Source organism: Aspergillus chevalieri, chromosome 6 (genome assembly GCF_016861735.1).
Source record: "Aspergillus chevalieri M1 DNA, chromosome 6, nearly complete sequence".
NCBI lineage: Eukaryota > Fungi > Ascomycota > Eurotiomycetes > Eurotiales > Aspergillaceae > Aspergillus > Aspergillus chevalieri.
This window is the reverse complement of record NC_057367.1, coordinates 2,102,811-2,126,871: the sequence shown is the minus strand read 5'-3', so window position 1 is coordinate 2,126,871 and position 24,061 is coordinate 2,102,811. Positions and strand designations below refer to the sequence as shown.

Below are 24,061 nucleotides of genomic sequence, written 5' to 3'. Positions count from 1 at the left end.
AAAAGACCATGCAGAAAGAACAAGGATTATGATGAGGAAGATATACACCCAAGCATCACGTGACCACGGTAGAAAGGACGACGGAGGAATTCTACCAATATACCAATATGGTAGATAGGACAAAGAGGGAATGCTACCAATCTATCAGGGAATGGATATTACAGGACAGAAGGAGGTAGCATGGTAGGAACGGAGAATCTACCATTGGACTAGGAAAGGTATATAAGGACATTCATTCATGTACCTAGCTTAGTTCTTCGCGATCAATTCAAGTCTTACAGCATTGGTTACCTTCTAGTTTCTGACTCGTCCGCACTTAACCAACAACCCAGTATACGTACTCGGTTGGCCTTGTTTCTCTACTCGTTACCTTTACCGTTCCTACTTGTTGATTATCTTACGGAGCCTGGAGGGGGCGATATACCCATCAACGACTATTGAACTACGGAGCCTGGAGGGGGCGACATACCCATCAACGCATACGACATACCGAATCGGACCCGAAGGGGCATTGAGCATACGACTACTTGGGAACACTTAAGGTAAGTGTTCAGTCTCGAAATACAACTAACTAGAACCCTAGGTACGACACGAGAGAAGCCAGGTTGTGACACATTGATCGCCAGTCAGTACGAGTCAGGTTTCGAGACTATATTGACTTAAAACACGAACTGCAACCATGTCTAACAACAGTAACAGCAACACTACTCCTAGATCCTCTCGTGGATCTGAGGGACGAACTCCGACTTATGAAGAACTCTTTGGAATGGTTAGCCAGCTGCAGGAAAGCATCACTACTTTGGAAGAACGACAGTCAGCCAAAGCTATCAAAGTTCGACCACCGGAACCCTTTGATGGTACTCGATACAAGTTGCGACCCTTCATCACTCAATTGGACTTGTATGTCCGCATGAACCGGAGCAAGCTCATATTTGAATCCGACAAAGTCCTACTTGCAGCAACTTACTTGACTGGACCAGCATTTGATTGGTTTGAACCTACCTTGCGTGACTTCCAGGAGAAAGATGAACAATACCATAACGACAATACCACCGAGGTTTTCAGCAGCTTCACTGAATTCAAGAAACGACTCCAGGGAACATTCGGAGATATTGACGCCACACGGAACGCTGAACGAAAGCTATGGCGACTCAAACAGACAGGATCAGTAGCCAAGTTGGTATCTGATTTCCAGCAGATCATCACCCATCTGAATTGGGACGAGACGATGTACATTGCGAAATTCGAGGAAATGTTGAAACCAGAGATTCAGGAGAAACTGGTTTGGATGGAACGACCGACTTCATTGAACGAACTCTTTGAACGAGCCGTCAAGATTGACAACACCCTGTATGACCTTAGAGTCAGACAGAAGGAGTCACGATATGGGAACACCTTTAGAGGAAACCCACGAACGAGCCACTATCGATCGAACGATAAACGACCAGCTCAACCACGAAGCCAAGGGTATGAAGATCCCTATGGACCACGACCGATGGAGCTGGATGCCACACAGCATAGGCCCTTCGTATCCGACAAGGAAAGAGAACGAAGAAGGAAAGAGAAACTTTGCTTCACATGTGGAAAGCCGGGCCACATGACGAAGGCATGCAGGCAACGACAGAACGTTAGGCCTCAGCAACAACGAGACGATAACAAGCAACTGCACGCTACCCAGGAGAGAGGAGCGTATGACACCACAGGAATTGTGAACCCTGAACTCAGAGCAACGAATGATTCTGGATGGCACACGCAAGAGGCTTCGGATGAGCATGGAGGACCATGGAGACCCAGAACTATGATTGTACCCAACCTGAGCCCATTGAGGAGGTTGATGGAAGAACAGACGACCCTCACGACAGAGGAAATTGATGAGATCATGAGTTCAAGCGAAGAAGAATATTGGCCCAATGAACGGACGGTGGGATCCGACAGCGGAAGCGACAAAGCCCATATAAGGACGGATGGGTCCGAAAAAGCCATCAATGAGCCAGTTCATGAGAAATCACTCGGCGAACTGCCCAACCAAGATTGGCCAGTTAATGATTTCCTTGACGAAGAGTACGGTGCTCAGTGGAATGGCCACGATCCCAACGTGGAGGAACTCCATGAGATACCGGAGACACCTCAGAACGCAACTCCCGAAAATGATGAACAAGAAGAACAGAGTCTGGCAGAAGATAATGAGGGATACACGAAGTCCAGTGTGTATAGCCCTATTTTGAAGCAACAGCTATGGTCCAAACGGTATACGGAACAACGAAAAGCCGACGAAGAAACGAATACCGACGTTGCCGCGTACTTCATTGATGATGTTGTTATCTCACTTCAGGAGAACCCCAAGAGGCTCTCTAAAGGATTGAAGGAACTATTCAATGAATTGATTACATACTGCCCACATCAGAACTTGAAATGTTGGGAACGAACGAACGAAACTTGGGAAGAACACCTACAGCAATGCGACCAGCACCCATACACATGCCACCACTGTGGACAGAACAACGGAGAACTATGGGGATACCTACGGGACATCACGACCAAACGACTACGAGGCCCCATCCACAGCTCATGCAAGTATGATTGGTGTGATTGCGTGCACTATCGAGAGCACCCAAAGCACAACCAATTACCTTGGATTGTGTGTTATAGTCACGCCTGTGGAGAACATTACGATCGAAAGAAAATGGCGCATTATTTCCCAGAACGACCTAGGAAATACAATGACAGTTGTCCTTGTTGGGATTGGAACTGTGCATGCAGGGGATATCTATTGCACCCAGAGCATTCAAGTATGCACTGGACTGCATGTTATGAAGATGACTGCATAGTTCACTTCGAACCCAAGGATTACTACCCAAGTCCACGACGTCTACGGCAACCAAGATGGCAAGCAAGCCTATCAGCGACACAGCGAGGATACCACTTGAAGTTTACGACACCAGTTCTCAATCAACTAGCCAGAGTGATGGTTGACTCAGGAGCTACTGGAAATTACATGGATCCTAGATTCCAGCGACAATTGGGGATCTTAGGAATTGAGAAGGCGCAGCCAGAGCCTATCTCAGGACTGAATGGTGAGAATTTGGGAAGCCACCTGACGGTCGAATCGGGATTTGTCCCTATGGCTGTAGCGGATCATGAAGAAAGGATCAATTTCGACGTGACACCGCTGGGACAATACGATATAGTGTTGGGGATTCCATGGCTCAGGAATCACAACCCGGAAATCAACTGGAAAACTGGACAAATGAACTTTGCAAATTGCGATTGCCCAAGAACAATGAAAGGACCGAGTCAACGGGAGGCCGGGACCTCACCACGATCTACAGGCAGGAGACCTGGTAGATACGTGAAGCAACCGAGAGGTGGGTTGAGAATGAATAACAGAGAAACGAATGACACAGCGACGAATATTGTTTTAGCAGCCACCAGGGCCTCAGAACGACATTGGCTGATGAATTTACCCGGATGGGCACCGGACACGACCCAGAAGTATTGCGAATATTTGATGGATGAGGATATATCCAAGAGATCAGCGCCGATTGAGGAATATCGCTCAGAAAGAGTTGATAGCAACCAAGAAGCATCAGACTCAGAGCTAGGCTCATGGGAATGGATTGACCATAAGGAGCTAGCAGCAACGACTCAGGAACCACAGATTCCACAGGAGTATATTGAGTTTCAGCACTTGTTCAAGCAGCCTGAACGACCTGAACTACCAGACCATGGACCACACGATCATCGCATACCCCTTATGGAAGGGAAGACACCGACATGCAAGAAGATTTACCCGATGTCAGAACGAGAATCAAGAATACTACGGGAATATATTGAAGAACAATTGGCGAAAGGATTCATCAGACCATCAACATCACCAGCAGGGCACGGAGTCCTATTTGTACCGAAAAAGGATGGAAGCCTACGACTATGTGCAGATTATCGACCACTCAACGCCATCACCATCAAGGATCGACATCCATTACCACGAGTTGATGAAATGCAAGACCGAATCAGAGGAGCAAAATGGTTTACAAAATTCGACATTGTAGACGCCTACAATCGACTACGGATCGCCAGAGGAGAAGAATGGAAAACGACCATCAGAACGAAATATGGACATTATGAATATTTGGTCATGCCATTTGGGCTTACCAACGCACCAGCATCATTTCAACGATTCATTTATGATGTACTTGGAGTATATCTTGACATCTTCGTGATAGTCTACCTTGACGACATCTTGGTCTTCTCCAGCACCTTTGAAGAACATGTGCAGCATGTCAAGAAAGTACTGCAAAAACTTGAGGAAGCGAAGCTACGATTGAAGTTGAAGAAGTGCGAATTCCATGTTCAGGAGACTGAGTTCTTAGGACACTGGATCACTACAGAGGGAATCCAGATGGATAAGAACAAAGTTCAAGCAATCTTGGATTGGCCAGAACTGAAGAACACCAAGGAAGTTCAGCAGTTTACAGGACTTGTGAACTACTACCGACGATTCTTGAAGGACTACTCACAATTCATGACGCCACTGTTCAAATTGTTGAAAAAGGGACAAGAATTTCAATGGGGACCAGAACAACAACAAGCGTTTCAACAAGCCAAGGAAAGAATTGTATCTGCACCAGCACTTGTGCAGTTCGACCCAGAGAAGGAAACCACGATTGAAACAGATGCATCAGACTACGCCATTGGTATGAGAATGACTCAACCAGGACCAGATGGAAAACCACGAGCTGTTGCATTCCACTCACGAAAACTAGTTCAAGCGGAATTGAACTATGACATCCATGATAAAGAATTGCTAGCTATAGTGGTAGCATTCAAGACTTGGAGAGTTTATTTGGAAGGAGCACAACACACTGTACTTGTGAAGACAGATCACAAGAACCTGACCTTCTTCACAACAACCAAAGAGTTGACCCGAAGACAGGCCAGATGGGCTGAAGTACTATCGCAATATGACTTCAAAATCATCCACTGCAAAGGAAATGAGAATGGACAAGCAGACGCACTCAGTCGACGACCAGACTATGAGATCAAGGACAGAACGATCAACCCAGCGATATTGAAAACCAACGAAGATGGAACCATCAGCTACAACCACCAGGTGTTAGCAGCAACGATGCATATCTCAAACGAACCTTTGGAAAAGAAAATCATTGAAGAAACACAAAAAGACAAAATGATCCAGGATATGATTGAAAACTCAGCAGAAAATGACAAATTGACCACAGATAACAATGGATTAGTGTACTTGCACAATCTCATCTATGTGCCAAAAAGCATGAGAAATGAGATCATCAGCATGCACCATGACACTCCACTCCACGGACATTTGGGAACAGAGAAAACAGCTGAACAAATTATGAGAAACTACTACTTCCCAAACACGCGAAAAGTTGTTCAAGAATATGTGAAGAACTGTGAAACTTGCATTCGAGATAAGGCAGCAAGACATCAACCCTACGGAAAAATGCAATCCCCGGATGCTCCAACACATCCATGGGAATGGGTTACCATCGACTTCATCACACAGTTACCGACATCACAAGGATATGACTCGATTACAGTCATCACAGACCGAATGACCAAATATATCCATTTGGTACCAGCCAAAGGAACCATGACCGCAGCAGATATGGCACAAATATTCCTGAAGCATGTTATTACCAACCACGGAATGCCTCAAAAGATCACATCAGACAGAGACAAGCTGTTCACTTCAAAATTCTGGACAACACTCACAAACTTGATGGGTATAGAACACCGCCTCACCACAGCCTACCACCCACAAGCAAATGGTCAAACTGAACGAACCAACCAAACGATTGAGCAATACCTACGGCATTACATCAATTATGAACAAGATGATTGGGTTAAATTCCTACCCATGGCACAGTTTGCATACAACAATGCAGAGCACTCAACGCTCAAAGTAACGCCATTTTACGCCAATTATGGATACCACCCAGTGCTATATGAGAAACCACGACCACAAGAGTCCACATCAGAAGCAGCAAATGAGACAGTCCAAAAGCTGAAGAACTTACACCACCAACTGTCAAGAGACATTGACTTCATGAACCTACGAGCGGCTATATATTACGACAAGCACCATGGAGAGGGACCTACCTTGAAGAGGGGGAGAAAGTATTCCTGCTCCGCAGAAATATCAAAACGAAACGACCAAGTCAAAAGCTCGATCACCAGAAGATTGGACCTTTCACCATTGAAGGAAAAACAGGACCAGTGAATTACCGCTTGAAACTACCGAAATCAATGAAGCGCATACATCCAGTATTTCACATCTCGCTATTGGAACCAGCACCGAAAAACGCCATGCCAACAGAAAATATCGAAATCGAAAGCGATGATGATGAATATGAAGTTGAACGAATTCTGGATTACCGACAAGTCAATGGACGACCATGTTACCTGATCAAATGGAAAGGGTACGATACCTCTGAGAACACATGGGAACCTATTGCGAACTTGACTGGTTGCCACCAGTTGGTGAAGGAATACCACCAGCGACAGCAGAGTCGAAGTTCTCCCAAAAGGAAGGAGAATTCATCATCTGAGACAGACTAGGATCATCTGTCACCGCAGCAAGCTGAGCATCCAGAGAAGCGGTCTCAGCAACAGGCCAGGAAACTTGAGAATCCAACTCCTCAAGAAGAGCCACGTCATTCTCTAACATAGCCTTATTTCGAGCCTCAAGAAACCGTTTATGTTTCCGCAACCGGGCCAATTTGGCAGACGTCTCGGAAAGACGCGCCAGTGCCTCATCATTTGAACGCTCCGCATCTTCGAGGTCGGCGGCTAATCTCATTCGATCACGCTCCAAATTTTGCCATTTTCGTTCATTATGAAAATCACGTTCACACTTGACGCCAGAACGCACACAATTATTGCATTTTCGATTTGACGAGATTCGTTTACATTCACAAGACATATTGGAAGCACTCATTTCGGAACAACGGAGACAAGGAGGAGAAAAGAAACCTTCCTTATCTATTTTATCAGCCAGACGATCACGACGAGGGTTTGATTTGGGCATGATAAACGAAGCATGAGGAAAAGAAAAACAGAAAAACAAAACACTCACCGACGGGAATGCCGCAGTTCTTATGGCTCTCGAGGACGAAAGCCTGAAAGAGGGGGAGGTAATGTTACAGATCTCACTGCATCAGCCTCACGTGACAATGCGGGGAGTCAAGGCAGAATCATTGGGCAAAAAGACCATGCAGAAAGAACAAGGATTATGATGAGGAAGATATACACCCAAGCATCACGTGACCACGGTAGAAAGGACGACGGAGGAATTCTACCAATATACCAATATGGTAGATAGGACAAAGAGGGAATGCTACCAATCTATCAGGGAATGGATATTACAGGACAGAAGGAGGTAGCATGGTAGGAACGGAGAATCTACCATTGGACTAGGAAAGGTATATAAGGACATTCATTCATGTACCTAGCTTAGTTCTTCGCGATCAATTCAAGTCTTACAGCATTGGTTACCTTCTAGTTTCTGACTCGTCCGCACTTAACCAACAACCCAGTATACGTACTCGGTTGGCCTTGTTTCTCTACTCGTTACCTTTACCGTTCCTACTTGTTGATTATCTTACGGAGCCTGGAGGGGGCGATATACCCATCAACGACTATTGAACTACGGAGCCTGGAGGGGGCGACATACCCATCAACGCATACGACATACCGAATCGGACCCGAAGGGGCATTGAGCATACGACTACTTGGGAACACTTAAGGTAAGTGTTCAGTCTCGAAATACAACTAACTAGAACCCTAGGTACGACACGAGAGAAGCCAGGTTGTGACAGGACACAGGGATCAAGTTGATAACCAGCGAATGAATCATGTGACTTTCTACCATCTAACTGAAAGGAGCGGGTAGCTCAGGATCTGGGAATCGGGGAGTCGATAATCCGGACAGCACGAGGCTATATGACAAAGAGTCTTATTTAACTTAACTAATCAGAGCGATGTGACATTGGGATCTATAGACGCATTGACAATAGAATGAGTGCTTAATCTTCAATATGTATGCGCACGTCGACCACTTTTCCCGACTGATCCTTATTCAGCTTTCATCACTAACATACTATGGATGGTATACAAGGTGGTATACAACCGGAGGGTGTATCAGGACGCTCATTCATGTACTTAGCTTAGTTCTTCGCGATCAATCTAAGTCATTCAGCATTGGTTACCTTCCTAGTTTCTGACTCGTCTCACTTAACAACAACCCAGTATACGTACTCGGTTGGCCTTGTTTCTCTATTCGTTACCTTCTCGATTCTACTTGTCTTACGAAGCCTGGAGGGGGCGATATACCCATCCACGCATTGTCGACTTACGCTGGACCTGAATGGTCATCGGAGCCTACGTGCACATTGGAAGACACTTTAAGGTAAGTGTCCTGTCTCGAAATACAACCAACTAGAACCCTAGGTACGATACGAGAGAAGCCAGGTTGTGACAGTTTGACAGATCATTGTGGGGGCTTCTTATAATCTCGTCTGCAGTTGAGATTGGCTCCTCTGCAGGGCATACACAGGTGGCTCAGATGGATTGCCGATTGATTGACACGATCATTCAATTAAGTCTCTGTTTCGAACTCGCGAGTATCACCCGGGTTGGTAACTTTATAGGTATGGGAGAGCCTAAAAGACAGCGGCGCCTCGACAGTGGTTGTATGCGAAATGATCGCGGAGTACCCCTGAAGGACATCCCGGAATACATCAAAGATTAACTGTCTTTATAGGGTTGTATGATGTCATTTTATATACACAGAAATCTATCACATCAAAAATAGGCAAGATAACCTGAATCTGTCCTAGTCTTTTTCTCGCTTCATCTTTTTATTACTTCCCAAAACTTCAATGACTTTGCCCCGACCTTGAATTAGGGTTTGGGCTTCCACGCGCCAGAGAGTATATCCTATCCCAATTCCCAATTCATATCATCATAGGCAGTGCAACATGAAGCCATGGCAAAGCCTTCTGGCTTATTTCATGAGTTCCTTGTGTGGTTATACTATCATGATAGTTCAGTTGATCTCATATCTCATTGGTTAACCATCAACCAAGTTCTGATGTAAATCCAATGGCGCATGCAAGAGAAATGGTCCTGATATCCGCATAGGAAGCGACGCTCGACACATACAGCATTCTTGCCTTTGGATCACAGCTTGTGACTAAGGATCGTCTTCACCTTCTTTGGGGAAATTCGGGTTGATAGTACCGCTTGCTGGCCACCAAAAGTCCTCCTCTCTGTCTTCTTCCAGTTCCTCTAGCAATGTTTCAATTGTCAATGGACTTGCATTCTCCTCTGGATCGGACTCCAAGGTAAGATCTATTATCTCAGGTTCGGCCTTAGTAGTCACTGGATCATCAATTTTCCTGGCACGTCGCTTGGATCTACCAGTGGGAAGTGGAGGGAGTGGACTCTCATCATCTGTTTCTTCGCTGCTGCAAAGGTCGATGAAATTATTGCTGCTGGAAGAGGTCGGTTTGGTTGAAATAGTAGAGTAATTTCTTTTCCTTTTGTTTCCTTGTCGCCGCTGGTTGCGTATCCGAGAGAATTGGATTCGAGAGGCAATTGCTCTTCGAGACTGTTCGTCGAGCCCTCGCCGATCGTTCAACGGAGCGCCATCCAATTGACGAATTAGTACTTCCTCCTTGAGAGGAGTTTCGGCAATGAGATGTCGAGGCGTGCTGTCAGGGCGCGCCCAGCTGGCAAAAGGGCCTTTATAGTGAGGCCCTTTTCCGACGCCGTAAACGGGATGTCTAACCAGCTCCCCACACAGCAACATATTGTTCGCCAGTTGAGCCTCGGCATTAGGATCTGCCTGTTGGTCCCCGTCGTCGTGAATAGCCTCAGTAGCGCTTTCAAAGACCATACTCTGTTCATCACTGGCCTGAAATGGTCTTGATGATAGCACATGAAGGCCCCCAGCAGAATCTCCTATGAGAAGGTTGGTTTTGTCACTTGAAAATGAACCGCACATAACCGCGCCTGGAAAACGTGCGACATCATCAACATGAACATCCTCTTGGGAGCAAAGAATGTTCCACCTCTTTAGAACGGCATCTGAAGCACCACTGTAAAACTGGTCAGGGCCATGCCCCCATAGCGCCATCCTGACGCCGACATCTACTCGCTCCCTGGGAAGACTCTCATCTATCTGCTCAGAGGGACCATCATGCTCAAGTCGGAGCAGAATATCCCCGGGCTTGCGGTAATCCCAAAGGTATGTAACACCATCAGTACAGCTGGCAGTTACATAATAAGGATTCATCGGACAAAAGGTCACGTCATTTATATCCAGCGCAGGACAGTCAAGTTCTATTTTATGCATCTTTGACCTCAAAGGATCATATAACCGGACAACTGACCTAGCGAGCGAGGCTCTCGAGGGCGTCGGAGCACTCCCAGTAAGGAACAATGGCAATGAAGGATGCCATTTTATATCGAAGATGTTTTGCGCATTTGGGGAAAGGTGGATTGGGGTCGTCGATGCTTCATCCATGCGCCAAGCTGCAAGCAGCCCATTCTGTGGAACACCTTCATCCTTCTCATCCTTCTCTGACAACCCGGCAAGCAGGATGTTTCTTGTTGCTGGAATAGTGCCCCATGCTAATGAAGTCGATACCAATTCTATATCCTTCCTCCGCTGGCGCTGTTGAAATTCCAGCGGGATATGCTTTCGCTCTTTGATGTTCCATAGTCCAATAGAGTCCGTACCAGTTGCCAGTATTTGGTTGTCAAAATTCGAAGGCGCCATGACCTCAACTTTCGAATTATGCCCGAGCGTGCCAGCACAACCAGCATTGGCATGGCTGCTGACATCCCACAATTTCACAGTGTTATCATAGCTTGATGTAAAGAGAATATCATCAAACCATTGCATAGCAGTGACACTCATGAATAGACGCGTGTCTGTCTGGTTTTGGCCGGATGCCGCTCGCCTACAAGGACGTTTAACCCAGTGATCCGGTAGCTCCTTTATAGAGTTCCTTGTAAGGTCGCCTAAAACAAGATTTTTACCCCTGTTGTATTCCATGTTATGCTCATCACTCTGTGCAGTAGCGCCGGCTGCGAACCTGGTTCCATCAGGCGACCAGGCCAAAACAATAACATCATTGGACGCGCCTTGCCAGTACCGAGAAGGCTTTAGGTCTTGCGCAAAGCCGACTTGAAGTTGTCGGTTGGCGTTGCCCAATTCACGACTACGTAGGAGCCTGTTCAAATTTTTTGGGTTGCGAGAAGTCCTGCAGGGTGGAGGGTTATCCGGCCTCGGCCGAGGAACATCAATCCGAGAATGCTGAAAAGACTGGGGCGGTTCCGGCCTCGAATCCAACGGGAGTGACGAATGGCTTCCCCGTGGTCGGAATGGAACTGAGGAATTGCGTGATCTTTCGCTCGCATTGTCGTTTGAATCCCGCTCGGCGAAAAGGTTTATTCTCTCGTAATAATTGATGGGCCCCGTCCTCTGTCGGCCAGAACGTCGCGCTGCTGGTGTCGGCGCTGAATTTCTATTGGGTAACATGAGCTTGGAATTTTTTACGTACGCTGGCCGGTGTTTAGCGTACGAATTTCTCATGAATTGCGATAAGAGGAGCTGAGCCTCTTGCGTTAAGCCTTGGTTATTTTCTATGTCGGACATATACTTGGGCATTATGATAGTCCTAGCGTAGTAAAAATGCTTTGTCATATTAGCTGAGCTTCCTCGGTCTTTTTCCTTTTCTTTTTCAAAGGCTCCTTCTACCGGAGCCCAAAGTGATATCTACTTACCAAGAGGTAGTGTAATAGCGGCCTTCTAAAAGCCACAGTCGCTGAAACGAATAGCTTCCTTAGGCTTTGAAGGGTTCTCAACAAAGAACAGGATGCTATCAAATCATGTGAGTGAATAGCAGATATTTCCCAGCTCTATGGGAGAGCAAAATCAATATCCCATTATGATACTTTCCCCAGAAACAGTCAACACCGCATTTTGCTGGGCAAAAGCTCAATAATCATTCTGCCAGCGCAATAAATTGAATTGTTCGAGTATCGTACGGAGTAGTATGATAGGTATTGGAAGAAGATCTGCTTGAAATGAGGTATTGGATCAACACGATGTTAATTGAAAGCTGGTCGTTTAAACTCACATTTGCTAGTGATAGGAAATGGTAATATGACCAGAATATGGAAGATCAGGACGATACAGAGTAGAGTATGGAACATCAAAGTTGAGAGGTCAACATCTCAAGAAAGACACTCAACGCGTCCACGCGTCCGCGCGGAACCGCGATTGTCCCAGATTGGTAGGCGGTCAGATATACCAATGAGGGTGGGGTATCAATTATATGATCTGTGAAGGACTATCTAGAGCTCTGTGATAGGCTACGCCTAAAGTGGCACTCGGAACAGGTCCTCGCAAGCACGTGACAACTCCGTTTTGGGTCTTGAACAGGTGTTGGGTCGGCCTCATCTGCCCAGGGATCGTACAGAGCATCGGACGCCTCTCGACGCGTCAGGCATACATTTACGCGAGCCTTTATATACTAGCTTCTCCCTCTCTCCTCCTTTCTTTATCGAATCCTTTTTGTATATAGCTAAACAATAGCTTTCGAACTTAGCCCTTTACACTCTATTCACATACATTTGCATTTGATATAGATAAGCTTATAAGCTCGACCTGTACAGCATTTGGCCAATAGCCTATGATATAAAACAGCTGGGGAGCATTTGCATATTATCATACACTAATGAAACTAGAAACTCATCCTTTGGAAATGTTTCCATACAGAAAATTGACATGGCAATCAATAAAGCATGCTGTAAATGGTCCAACAAATACGGACTGATGAAGAGGAAAGGGGACAGAGACGTAATTAACATGTCACATGGTCAGACCAGTACTGTAGCCAGAAATAACAACACCCAAACACAGGGAGCCCTCTGCATAGTTACAACATAGGTATCATTTTCGAAAAACCCCATTTATGTTTGTGCTCAGGATTATCGGCGGCTTCTTTTTATTTCGAAACAGCCTGGGTTCTCCTCCGAGCGGCAACTGTCATGCCGTAGATGACATCCTTGAATGCAAACAAGAATGCTGCAGTGATTGCACTCTGGGTCACCTTTGGTCCAATTCCTGTGCCGTGTTGTCAGCCTAAGATGCAAATATTCGGTTTAACACGCGAAGCTCGATTTACCTTTATACAGACCCACGTAGCCTTCCTCCTTGATGATTCTCTTTAAGCTTCCATTCAGACTCTCTTTGGGGCCATCTCTGCTAGCGACATGCATCCGACTCTTGATCGTGATATAAGGATATGTAATCGAAGTGGCTAGAATCTTGCCTAGAGCGCCGAGATAAAACGCATCTTTCGGAGTAACGCGTCTTCGGCGTTCCAAGACATTCTTCAATTGCTCAAAGATTGTATATTGGAGGATGGGATTGATGACCAACACGAGCGCCGGAAGGACGCCGGCAAAAAGGGCTTTGGGGCCCTCTTCACGAAGAAGCTCCATCAGGGTATTGATAGTTGACGCTCGTGCTTTCTTGGGGGGCGTCCCGGGCAGGGTCTGCTCGTCAGAATCGGATTTGCGGGCCGTCATTCGAGTGTTTATGACCCAGATTGGGTTGGTAATCATGACTGTTGCACTGCCAGCGATAGCACCAGCAACCATGGACTCAAAGGTCGTGAGCTTTTTCGAAGCCCGGCCGGCCTTGATAGCGGCCTTCTCAAACGCAGACCGCGTCCACTCATACCAGTAGTAGTACACAAAATTGGTGACACTGATTCCGAACAGTGCAGACTCCAGTCCCGAGTATAGGCCCGAGAACCCTTCCCGCTGCACAATTCGACGGACGGCATCGAGGGTGGTAGAATGGGCGCGCTTCGATTCGACTTGCGCTCTCGTTGAAAGGGTAATCAGGGGGTAACTGCAAGGAGAACAATGTCAAATGCCTGCGCAGAACTGCCAAAAAGGGGAGGCAATTGATGCGACGCACGTCAAAGCCATGGAAAGGATCCCGCCTCCAGCCCCGGACAATGCATGTGCTACGTTATCACTTTGCTGGGCGGCAGCAGACGCCGCCGCCGCCTTCTTCTGCTGTTCAATGGTTGACTGAGACATGACGGCGACGGAATAGTAACGATGTGGTTAGTATGGCGGAAATGATAGTGGAGTCAGCGTATTCTGGGCCAAATAGTCTATAGCCGGGGAAAAGAATGGATTGTCTTAATCCAAATGACAAGCTTTTAAATAAATCTTCTAGAGGCGACGGACAGGGGTAAAAGAGGAAATGCAGGAGAGAATGGAAGTGCAGGGCTATTATGAGTGTCCAGGACGCGGTAATCATTCGGTTCGAAACGGCGGACGAATGATGGCCTTCATGACGTTTTGCCGAACAACTGTGCCTCGGTATTTTACTTCCTTTTGGCCCCTCCCCTTTCCGAAAGAAGGGAGAGATTGATTCTAACGTTGAAATAGCACCTAACGCCTAATTTAATTACAAGGAAATTAGTTGTGGTGTGCAGATTATGTATGAATCGTTCATTATATTCGTCGGGACTGTTTCCCCAGTATAAAACTGGTATTCGGAACCTGTGCATGTGAAAAGGGCTAGTGTGCTCATTTTGGCTTTCTCACTACAAATATCTTTACTCAGAACATGTCTCATACTCCATGTAGAACCAGATAGCTACCGGACATGTGGTTGTAAAACGCAATACTTGAAATCCCAACTGATAAAATATCAACCAGATGAAGATATTGCTCCGGACATTCATTAAGTTCTTTCCATTAATCCATTCCAACAAAAAACACGCATGGAACCCAACCTGCTGAAGACAATGGGGGCAACGAGACGTAGGCATGCTGTCGAAAAGATAAGAACAAAAGAAAAAGAAAAGAACACCAGCAGTAATCACAGTAAATAGAAAAGATAAGAAAAACAGCAAGAGGACAATAAACGCAGACCGTCTAAAGCAGGATGGAAGCCGGGGGAGGAAAGGAGTTGTAAGAAGATTATGAAGAGAATAGATGAGAGATCCCAGCAGTCATCGCAAGCCCAAGTACCTGGGTGTGGTCAGTCCGTCATCACAGCACCGATTTTGAATGTTAAAAGCATGCTGGAGTGATAACCCGTCAAGATTGTTGTTCACTGCCACGTATTGTCAGGGGTCCCTATCCATAGAATTACTGACCGTCAGGCGGAAATGATCCCCGGCGAGGTGTGGAGGAGGTTGGTGAATTTAGCAGCATCCGCCTGCAGAGCCAGACTGGACGCCCTGGCCTTGGCTGACCTGCACAGTTGGCTTGTTGTTGATGGTGGCAGTCCCCATGCGCTCCTTAATCTGTCTTGCCATCGTCAAGAAAGCTTGTTCGACATTAGAGGCATTTTTGGCGGAAGTCTCAAGGAACGGGATTCCCAGGCTATCGGCAAATTCCTAAGAAAGCCAGGTCAGTTCTCATGGTCCCAGAAGGCACATCACGGGGTCAAGATTGTGCTTTCGTAAACCATACCTTCGCCACGGTATATTCCACAACTTTCTTGTCTTCCATGTCGCTCTTGTTGCCCACAAGCAGCTTGTTGACACCTTCGGTTGCATAGCGATCAATTTCCTGGAGCCACTGCTTGACGTTGTTGAAAGAATCCATGTCGGTCACATCATAGACAACACAGATACCATGGGCGCCACGGTAGTAGGATGAGGTAATGGTTCGGAAACGCTCCTGGCCTGCAGTATCCCACTAAAAACATCTGTCAGTTATGCCACGTCAATCTGAACATAGGTGCTGCCTTGTTTATACAATCTGAAGCTTCACAGTCTTGCCGTCGAGTTCGATGGTCCGGATTTTCTAGAGCCACAGTTAGATTGTTATAATGCCTATAATGTGAAAGATCGCAACGAGGGAGTTACATACAAAATCCACGCCAATCGTGGAGATGTAGCTTTCCGTGTAGGTATCGTCGGCGAATCGAAGGAGCAAGCAAGACTTTCCAACACCGGAGTCTCCAATAAGCAGGAGCTTGAAGAGGTAGTCGTATCTATTTCGATGATTAGTTCTCCAGGAGATCAGGTCGCAGACCGCATATCTGCCGCGAAGATAAGGACTGATCGGGGCGCTTAGGGGTGGGAAATGCTCTAAGAGAAACCAGCAGGTCAGCAAAAAGATGGTCAAAACGAAGCAAAAAAAAAAAAAGGAAAACACTGTATTGAAACCAAAGTGGCAAATCAACCCTCTGGTTTCTAATAAGGAAACAAGGACCTTCTGAGGGAGAAGTGATCCAAACCGGGGACGGATTCATCATCAGGCAGAGAACTTACCACTCGGGATTCATGATGGGTAGAGGCGAAATAGGGATATCCGTTTGTCAAGAGGAGGGAAAAATTGGGTAGAGCGAGAAAAAAAAGAAGTGGGAAGAGCCAAGCACTGCAAGTCGATGGAAGTGGAAGAGAAAGAGAGAGCGTAGGTTGCTATACTCTGGTTTGTGGTTGATGGCGGGCGACTTGAAATGGCGGTTGCGTTGCGTTGCGGTGCTGGAGTGCAGGAGAGCAGGCGAGCCCAGCGTGCAGGTTCCTTTTGGGTCGGGACCGTTTCATTTCACCTCCCGATCCAGTCTAGCGCATCCATTTATACAGTACTATGACCACTACTGCTATTTTTTTACCGCTTATCCCGTGACTACTCGGTAATCATAAGAAAGAAATAGTATCAGGCTGATAATGGAATGAATGTCTCAGATGACCATTGTGTGCATGTTGTGACTTAATCATACTCATGCTCTCTATTTGTGATGAACATGCTCATGATTGAACAGTGCTCCCCACCCCCCCCCCCAATAAAAATAGCTCCTAATGATAACTACAGAGTAGGTTTTTAAAAAAAAAGGAAAATCAATGAGCCTGGAGCCATTCCAAAACAGCTTTCTCATCCCTTTCCTTGTAAGAAGCGTTGGTTCGAATGCTGTCAGAAACAATGACGAGTGCGCGATTGTAGGCACTGGTATCCTTGTTTTGGAAGAATGAGGTGATATCTGCTCCAACCTGGTGGTCCGCGAATTTGGAAAGGCCCATTCGCACAAACCGCTCAAAGACCACATTGTTTGCGGACAGTCGGGCCTCGACGATACTCCAGTTGTTCTTCATATACTCCCATAGGAGATGTCGGACTTTGGAATTCGCGGCCAGAGAGACAGCACCATTGTGGACATCTTGGATAGCTACCTTGTCCGAAAAGACAAAGTCTAAGTAATCATTCACGAGGTCAGCAGTTTTAATACGCCCAAGCGCTGCCAGACAAATCTCTTTGCCGTCAACAGAGTCCGTCTTAAGATATTCATCCTTGACGGCATCATATTCCTTGCGACCACCTTCCGAGATCGCAATTCCAAAGATCGCCGATCGCAAATTAGTGTGCACAGCAGTTTTATCTTGCCCCGTGGCCCAGAGTTCGAAGCGACGTTTAGCCTCGGCAACGATGCTAGAGCTCCGATATTAGTTGCAATTTTGAAACACATACTTGGAGAGGTACACTTGCCCTTCATGGCCCGCAAGGCCGGCTACTGTGATCAGGAGCTTCCGGAGCTGCACAGTGAGGTAATCCTCATCAGGTTTGAAATCCCAGCCAATTTTTTCAGCAGCGGGAGTGGTCACTTCAAGAGCAAATTTCTTTAGGCCCGACGCTGCGTCTTCATTCTGAGAGAATACGGAGCGTAAATTTGAGAGGGACGAGGATATTTGAGACCAGACACTGAGAAGACATTAGAACAGATGCATCAAGACCAGGGAGAAGAAGAGTGTCGGAGTGTCCTGGAAACTAACAGATAGTTTTGCTCCCCTTTGAAGCCGTTCAACAATGCCAACAGCGCAGCAGTAGTGCCTTCCCCAGACACGGCCAGGGCAGCAGCATCACCAATCAAGCCGATTTTGTCTTCGGTACTCAGTAGATCAAGAGACTTCCCAAGTTTTGCCAGGCGATCGGCTGGGTAATTTGTTCGATAGAATCCTGAAAGGTTTTTGTTAATCTTGTAAAAAGAGTCTCGATTGATTCCCTCGACGGTGTCAACTCTTGAGTTCAGGGCACGAGAGTCGACGTCTGTGGAGCTTGGATCTGACTTGATGCCCAGGGGAATCCACCAGGTTGTTTCATCCTCCTCGGGCTTCACATCACCCGTTGACAGGAATCGGTTCTGGCGGATGCTAACTTGTCCCTGTTCTTCGGCCACAGTAACAACAGGGAAACCGATTTTTCGGATCCAAGGGTCCTTTGGGAATATGAGTTGAAAGCTCGAAAGGATCTCTGTCTGGTTCTCACTCACCATGAAGCTGTTGACATCTTGCTTCGAGGCGTTACTAAGAGCGGACCAAAGGTCATTTGTGGTGGCGTTTCCTGCAATAAACTGTCAATAAATCCCGGGAAAGATTTCAATCTTCAAAGACGCACCATAGGCATGGGTTCTGAGATAGTCGGCCACTCCGCGTAGGAAGGTCTCGCGACCAAGATGTTCGCTGAGCATTCGAATCACCGAACTTCCCTTCAAGTAACTGATATGATCGAAAATCTGGTCGACTTCAAGAGCGTTTTTAACGGGTACCTCGATAGGATGAGATGCGCGCAAGGAGTCTAGTTGGAACGCTTGTTGAACACCTTCAGCCTGGGAAACTGTTAATTACTTCCTAAACGAATTGCATCATTACCTCTGGTATTGCGTACGACAAACTGGGACCATATGTTCCACTCTGCATGTTGATATTAGAACTCTGTGATTTACAATCGGTAAAGGAGATGATGTCCTTACCAGGGTAGAAGTGGTCGACAGCAAGCCAGCCAACCCAGGTGGCGAAGCCCTCATTGAGCCAGAGCTCATTCCACCAGTCCATAGTCACCAGGTTGCCAAACCATTGATGGGCCAGTTCTGAGAGCCCCAGGGATTAGAATGACTGACTGCAGTACTGGGACAAACAAAATGAGACTAACCGTGCGCGACAACGTATGCAATGCGATTCTTATACCGGGTGTCAGATTTGCCCTCATCGAATAATACGGCAGTCGTGCGGTATGTGATGAGACCCCAATTTTCCATGGCGCCCATAGCCTAAATCATCACAGTAAGCCTTGTTTATATCTCCAATAAAGAACAAAGCTAGTAGCATACAAATTCGTGGACAGCAAGAAGGTCTGCCTTGGGTAGGGGGTACTCGACTTCAAAGACTTCTGAGAAATAGTCAACTGTACGATGAGCGCATTCCAAGGCGAAGCGAGCTTGTTCTTTGAGGCCTTTCGTGGTATATACACGGACGGGAATACTCTTGCCCTTGTATTTGCGCTGCGTCATTGCTTCGACATAGTCAAAATCACCGACTGCCCATGCAAGAAGCTGCAAAACGATTCGCGCATTAGCTTTACATTTAGGTAACGATGTATATGAGTATATACTAACGTAAGTGCTCATCACTGGAGTCCTCTCAAATGTGACGAATTTGAGCCCAGGATTGCTTCCAACCCTCTCTGACTTAACAGGCATGTTGCTCAGTGCAGTTTGTCCTTTGGGCACCTCGATCTCGAAGTCAAATGTTGCCTTCAAGCTCGGCTCGTCAAAGCAGGGAATAGCTCTCCGCGCATCACACGATTCAAATTGTGTGCTTAACATGTAGTAGAAGTCTCCCTCCTTTGGAGTGTCTGTAGCAGTCTCTGCTACAGGCTTGTACTTGGAACGGTAAAACCCTGCCATAGCATTGTTCATGGTACCCTTAAAGTTAATGGACAGGACAATATCGGAGGGAGTGACTTCTTGCGGGAATTTGAATGACACTCGTTCTGACTTCTTGTTGTACGTTATCTCGGACGCCTTTGCCAACTTGTCGCCTGGTAAAAGTACAATAATGTCGTCGAATCAGTAACTTGAATAACCGCACTCATTATTTGGTGGGAAGGAAGGGGCTCTCGATGACGGACCATTATGTGTCAAAATCTCTACATTCTGGACTTCAATATCCTTCGAATTGAGGACGATCTCTTGAGTCGGGCGGGTAATTCTCGCATCAACCTTCACAGTGCCGTTGTAACCCCATGAACCACCAAGCTGCAGGTCATACAGAGAGACGTGATAATGAAGGGGTTTGGCCCTGGGAGTTGGTCAGATGGTCGTTCTGGAAGGTCGAGTGTTTTTGATCACATACACATCGGGAAGGATCTCTCTATCCTTTGCCGCCATTGCGTGAGCTTCAGCGGAACAGTATCGTACGCGTGAAATTGGTAGATGAAGCTTAAGGGATCGAAAAGAAGATATGCCAGAAGGACGAGGTCGCGAGTAATTCTCGAAGGAGGTGGAATGGCCGGGAGATCCGGAGGGAGAAATGGAGAAGAACGAGGAGTAGATGGAGGGGAAGAGGGGTCGATAGGTCGGAGGACGACACCGGATTGCTTCAGTCGTAGTCACGCCAGCGTATCTGGCCGATGCGATACACCTGCTTCTCCACATCTGCTCGACACAAATTACTTTTGGGGCATCAATTGCATTGGGCGGCCCAAAAATGAATTATACTGTAGTGATAACAGATTCTAGCAAAGAATTACTGAAACAAGTTAGGGCACTTTTGTATGTAATTAACACGGGTTTCTTGTAATAACACGACGGAGCTTTCGATGGTGTTTTATCCGCCTTAACTAGTTACATCATTACGTGCGATTCGATTTACCACAACTTAACAATTTTTCTCCCCAACTTGGTCAATTTCGAATCTCTTTCGCCCCTCCTCTTCCTCCTCACATTTTTTGCGATCTCAAAAAAGACAAAGCAAGACATGGCCGATTCAGACGAAGAGTACATTGGAGATGTCACAGAAGACGAAGATTTGCAAGGATCGCAAAGTGCTGCCGCCTCTCGTGCAAAGCGGAGAAGAAAGCAGCGCGGGGGAGCAGAATGGGAAGTCTCTAGAACTTGGGAGACTCTAGTGGAGGGGGCAGATGGTACAATCAGCTCTACCGTCGAAGGGTTGCTGGAGGCTGGTAAAAGAAAGAGGTAAGCTCTAGTACGGGTAGGATAAAATTTGCGTATATGAACGCGGCCAGAAACAAATTGTGCTGAGACTGGATGCTCTCACAGGCTACTCCGAGACACGACTCCTTTACAACGTGGTATTATTCGACATCTTATTCTGGTCCTGGATCTGTCACAATCTATGGCCGAGAAAGACTTACGACCGACACGATACCTCCTAACGATTCGATACGCACAAGAATTTGTGAGAGAATTCTTCGAACAGAACCCAATCTCCCAGCTCGGTTTGCTCGGCTTGAGGGATGGGCTTGCGGTCAGAATAAGTGATATGAGCGGTAATCCAACGGAACATATAAACGCGATCCAAGCCTTAAGGACGCAGGATCCAAAAGGTCTTCCCAGCTTGCAGAATGGGCTTGAGATGGCTCGAGGTTCCCTTTTGTGAGTTATTTTGTTTTCACAAGACCAGTCGCATGGCCCATTCCCGCTAACAAATCCCCCACCAGCCACACTCCAAGCCACGGTACACGCGAAATCCTGATCATATTCGGCTCTCTCCTGTCCTCAGATCCCGGTGACATCCATCAGATGATATCTACTCTTGTTAATGACAGGATCCGAGTCGGGATCGTTGGTCTTGCTGCTCAGGTGGCCATTTGCCGTGAACTCTGTGCAAAAACCAATGGCGGCGATGATACTACGTACGGCGTGGCTCTCAACGAGCAGCATTTTCGTGAATTGGTAATGGACGTGACTACTCCACCAGCTACATACTCTCAGAAACAGTCCGCAAGTTCCCTTTTGATGATGGGTTTCCCATCTCGCACTGTCGAGGCGAGTCCTTCACTTTGCGCATGTCATTCTAAGCCCTCTTGCGGAGGGTACCTTTGCTCACGGTGCAGTAGCAAGGTTTGTGGTCTCCCTGCTGAATGCCCAGCGTGTGGCCTTACCTTAATTCTTTCCACCCATCTTGCTCGATCTTATCATCACTTGTTTCCTTTAAAAAACTGGGTGGAGGTACCATGGCAACGTGCATCCAAGAGCTCTGCATGCTTCGCGTGTGGCATAACTTTCCCATCAGTGCCACCTGAGGACCAGTGGCCGGTTACTGAGAATAGCGCAAAAGGGATGAGTGTAAGCAGTCGCTATGAATGCACTGTATGCATAAATCACTTTTGCATTGACTGTGACCTTTTTGCTCATGAGGTCGTACATAATTGCCCTGGTTGTCAAAGCAAGCAGATTCCAGAGAAGGTTGAAGATTCTTCTTCCGGTCACCTTGCGAATGTGGATACAATGGACACGACAGGATAATGCTTTCTTTCTTTCTCTTTTCCTTTTTCATCTTCTTCTTCTCTCTTTCTCTCTTTTTTCCTTTTCCCTTCTCAAGTTAAGCATATGCATGACCGGCGTTATATTGCATATTACATCAGAACTCACATAGATTCACTATGTAAGCCAGGAAAGAGCTAGATTTACATATGAAATTCGATAGCGGAAATACTCCAAGTTACCCCAGAAGTACATACGTCATTCAATCCGCGGACCTCGGTCAAATCTTACCCCTGGTATATTACCCCTAATATACTTTATATTATTGTAGATAATCATATTCTGGCGAAAACGCACCAATAGCGTACTAAAATATGTTCTATTTGATAGATCATTAGTCAATTGCCATATATTCTCCTATATGAGGTACAAGGCGACGCTACAGTATGGCATCCTGAAAAACACTCACTAAGCCCCACTTCTGATTTATCTCTAGCGCAGCTTCTCTACCCCAAATCAATATTACAGAAGCAAATGGGACAGAATGGAGCAAACAACTGAACCTCAATCCGGAGCATCTCAGGCAAGCTTATTCGAGAGATTGAAATCATATCCATTTAATACCGACTCAGAGTTTGCCAATGGTCTCTCTATTATACTTGGTCACCCAGACGTCCCCGCCAGTGAGACTGAGATCAATCGCAACGATGATCTAGTATTACAGGCAAAATGCTTTTATTTCTCGCGGTATGCTACTTCCCGCATCATTTTGATACGGGACTGACATTCAGTGCTTACTAGGAAAGAAGATCTGTCACCACCACTTGACTTTGCGGCATTCAAAGTGTGGTTGGCACAAGGCGCAGGAGCAGTACAGTCATCCCACCCATCCGTCCAACCTGGGGAACCTTCCATGCTCTCAAATCCGACCCGAACTTCTGCACAAGAGCCAACCTATCCGTCATCTTTCGCACACATAGTTGAACTCATCACCACCGGTCAACCGATCCCAGGGATTCAGCAAATACCAGACACGGTATTAACGGGTCATGATACCTCGAGCGAACAGCCGAAGAGATTAAAGCCGTGGGAAAAGGAACGAGACAAGTCCAGTGAAACGGTATGAAGTGAGAGGGGAAATCTTGATGATGATGTATTGAGTACGAATTTCAATCTATTTGAACTAAAAACATCGGCGCAAGCTAAGGCAGTTCCCTTTTTTTTTTTTTTTCCCTTCCTTTCTTTCTATTGAGTTATTTCTGGCAGATAATAATACAACTGGATTCATGTTTCGTAAGAATGATGAGACGAGCATGACAAAAGATCAGCACAATACATAAACAATGGAAACAAACGCATGTGTGGTGGTAAAGTTCCGCATCTTCTTGGATAAACCAAAGCTCCAGCATATCATCACACACCTTATCTTTTCCTTATTCTAGTGACATATTAATCATCTGCAAAGCAAGCAATTGCCTCGTAGAACAATGCATGTATACTGATACCAATCGGCGGGCAAAGAAAACAGAAGAAAAGAAGAAGGACCAAAAAAGAAAGAGAAAGAGAGATAAAGAAAAGGAAAGGATATGGAACAGATACTCTTTATCACTTCTTGTGGCAATCAGCGTAAACTGACGAGTGGCCGGATAAGTATCGATATTATCGATATGCAAGACAGAATCAGAGTGTAGATTTGCATTCAGGGCAGAAGATATTGTCGAGGAGTCCGGTTCCGCGTGAGCGATTGTGTCA

At 46.4% G+C, this 24,061-nt stretch overlaps 7 protein-coding genes across 7 annotated transcripts; 2 read left to right on the top strand and 5 right to left on the bottom strand.

Annotated features, from left to right (window-relative positions):
• Window positions 1–6,484: 6,484 nt before the first annotated feature.
• Window positions 6,485–7,063, bottom strand: ACHE_60757S (uncharacterized protein; the record flags this gene model as incomplete). Its single annotated transcript, XM_043281967.1, has 1 exon — window positions 6,485–7,063. The coding sequence occupies one exon, from the start codon at window positions 7,061–7,063 to the stop codon at window positions 6,485–6,487; it is 579 nt and encodes a 192-aa protein (XP_043139393.1).
• A 2,166-nt stretch (window positions 7,064–9,229) lies between these two features.
• Window positions 9,230–11,713, bottom strand: ACHE_60756S (WD repeat protein; the record flags this gene model as incomplete). Its single annotated transcript, XM_043281966.1, has 1 exon — window positions 9,230–11,713. One exon carries the CDS (start codon window positions 11,711–11,713, stop codon window positions 9,230–9,232), a length of 2,484 nt encoding a protein of 827 aa, XP_043139392.1.
• A 1,342-nt stretch (window positions 11,714–13,055) lies between these two features.
• On the bottom strand, window positions 13,056–14,163 carry pmp47 (putative peroxisomal membrane protein Pmp47; the record flags this gene model as incomplete). The annotated part of the gene is made up of 3 exons (XM_043281965.1): window positions 13,056–13,174; window positions 13,236–13,969; window positions 14,039–14,163. 3 exons carry the CDS (start codon window positions 14,161–14,163, stop codon window positions 13,056–13,058), a joined length of 978 nt encoding a protein of 325 aa, XP_043139391.1.
• A 1,121-nt stretch (window positions 14,164–15,284) lies between these two features.
• Window positions 15,285–16,375, bottom strand: YPT1 (Rab family GTPase YPT1; the record flags this gene model as incomplete). Its single annotated transcript, XM_043281962.1, has 5 exons — window positions 15,285–15,479; window positions 15,556–15,783; window positions 15,844–15,891; window positions 15,958–16,081; window positions 16,365–16,375. The coding sequence occupies 5 exons, from the start codon at window positions 16,373–16,375 to the stop codon at window positions 15,285–15,287; spliced, it is 606 nt and encodes a 201-aa protein (XP_043139390.1).
• Window positions 16,376–16,931: 556 nt separating this feature from the next.
• On the bottom strand, window positions 16,932–20,518 carry ACHE_60753S (M1 family metallopeptidase; the record flags this gene model as incomplete). Its single annotated transcript, XM_043281961.1, has 11 exons — window positions 16,932–17,517; window positions 17,575–17,787; window positions 17,859–18,426; window positions 18,481–18,691; window positions 18,751–18,776; window positions 18,836–18,952; window positions 19,015–19,132; window positions 19,193–19,414; window positions 19,478–19,902; window positions 19,993–20,162; window positions 20,217–20,518. The coding sequence occupies 11 exons, from the start codon at window positions 20,516–20,518 to the stop codon at window positions 16,932–16,934; spliced, it is 2,958 nt and encodes a 985-aa protein (XP_043139389.1).
• Window positions 20,519–20,840: 322 nt separating this feature from the next.
• SSL1 (TFIIH/NER complex subunit SSL1) lies at window positions 20,841–22,351 on the top strand (the record flags this gene model as incomplete). Its single annotated transcript, XM_043281960.1, has 3 exons — window positions 20,841–21,058; window positions 21,143–21,478; window positions 21,544–22,351. 3 exons carry the CDS (start codon window positions 20,841–20,843, stop codon window positions 22,349–22,351), a joined length of 1,362 nt encoding a protein of 453 aa, XP_043139388.1.
• A 502-nt stretch (window positions 22,352–22,853) lies between these two features.
• Window positions 22,854–23,435, top strand: ACHE_60751A (DUF5572 domain-containing protein; the record flags this gene model as incomplete). The annotated part of the gene is made up of 2 exons (XM_043281959.1): window positions 22,854–23,056; window positions 23,111–23,435. 2 exons carry the CDS (start codon window positions 22,854–22,856, stop codon window positions 23,433–23,435), a joined length of 528 nt encoding a protein of 175 aa, XP_043139387.1.
• Window positions 23,436–24,061: the final 626 nt, after the last annotated feature.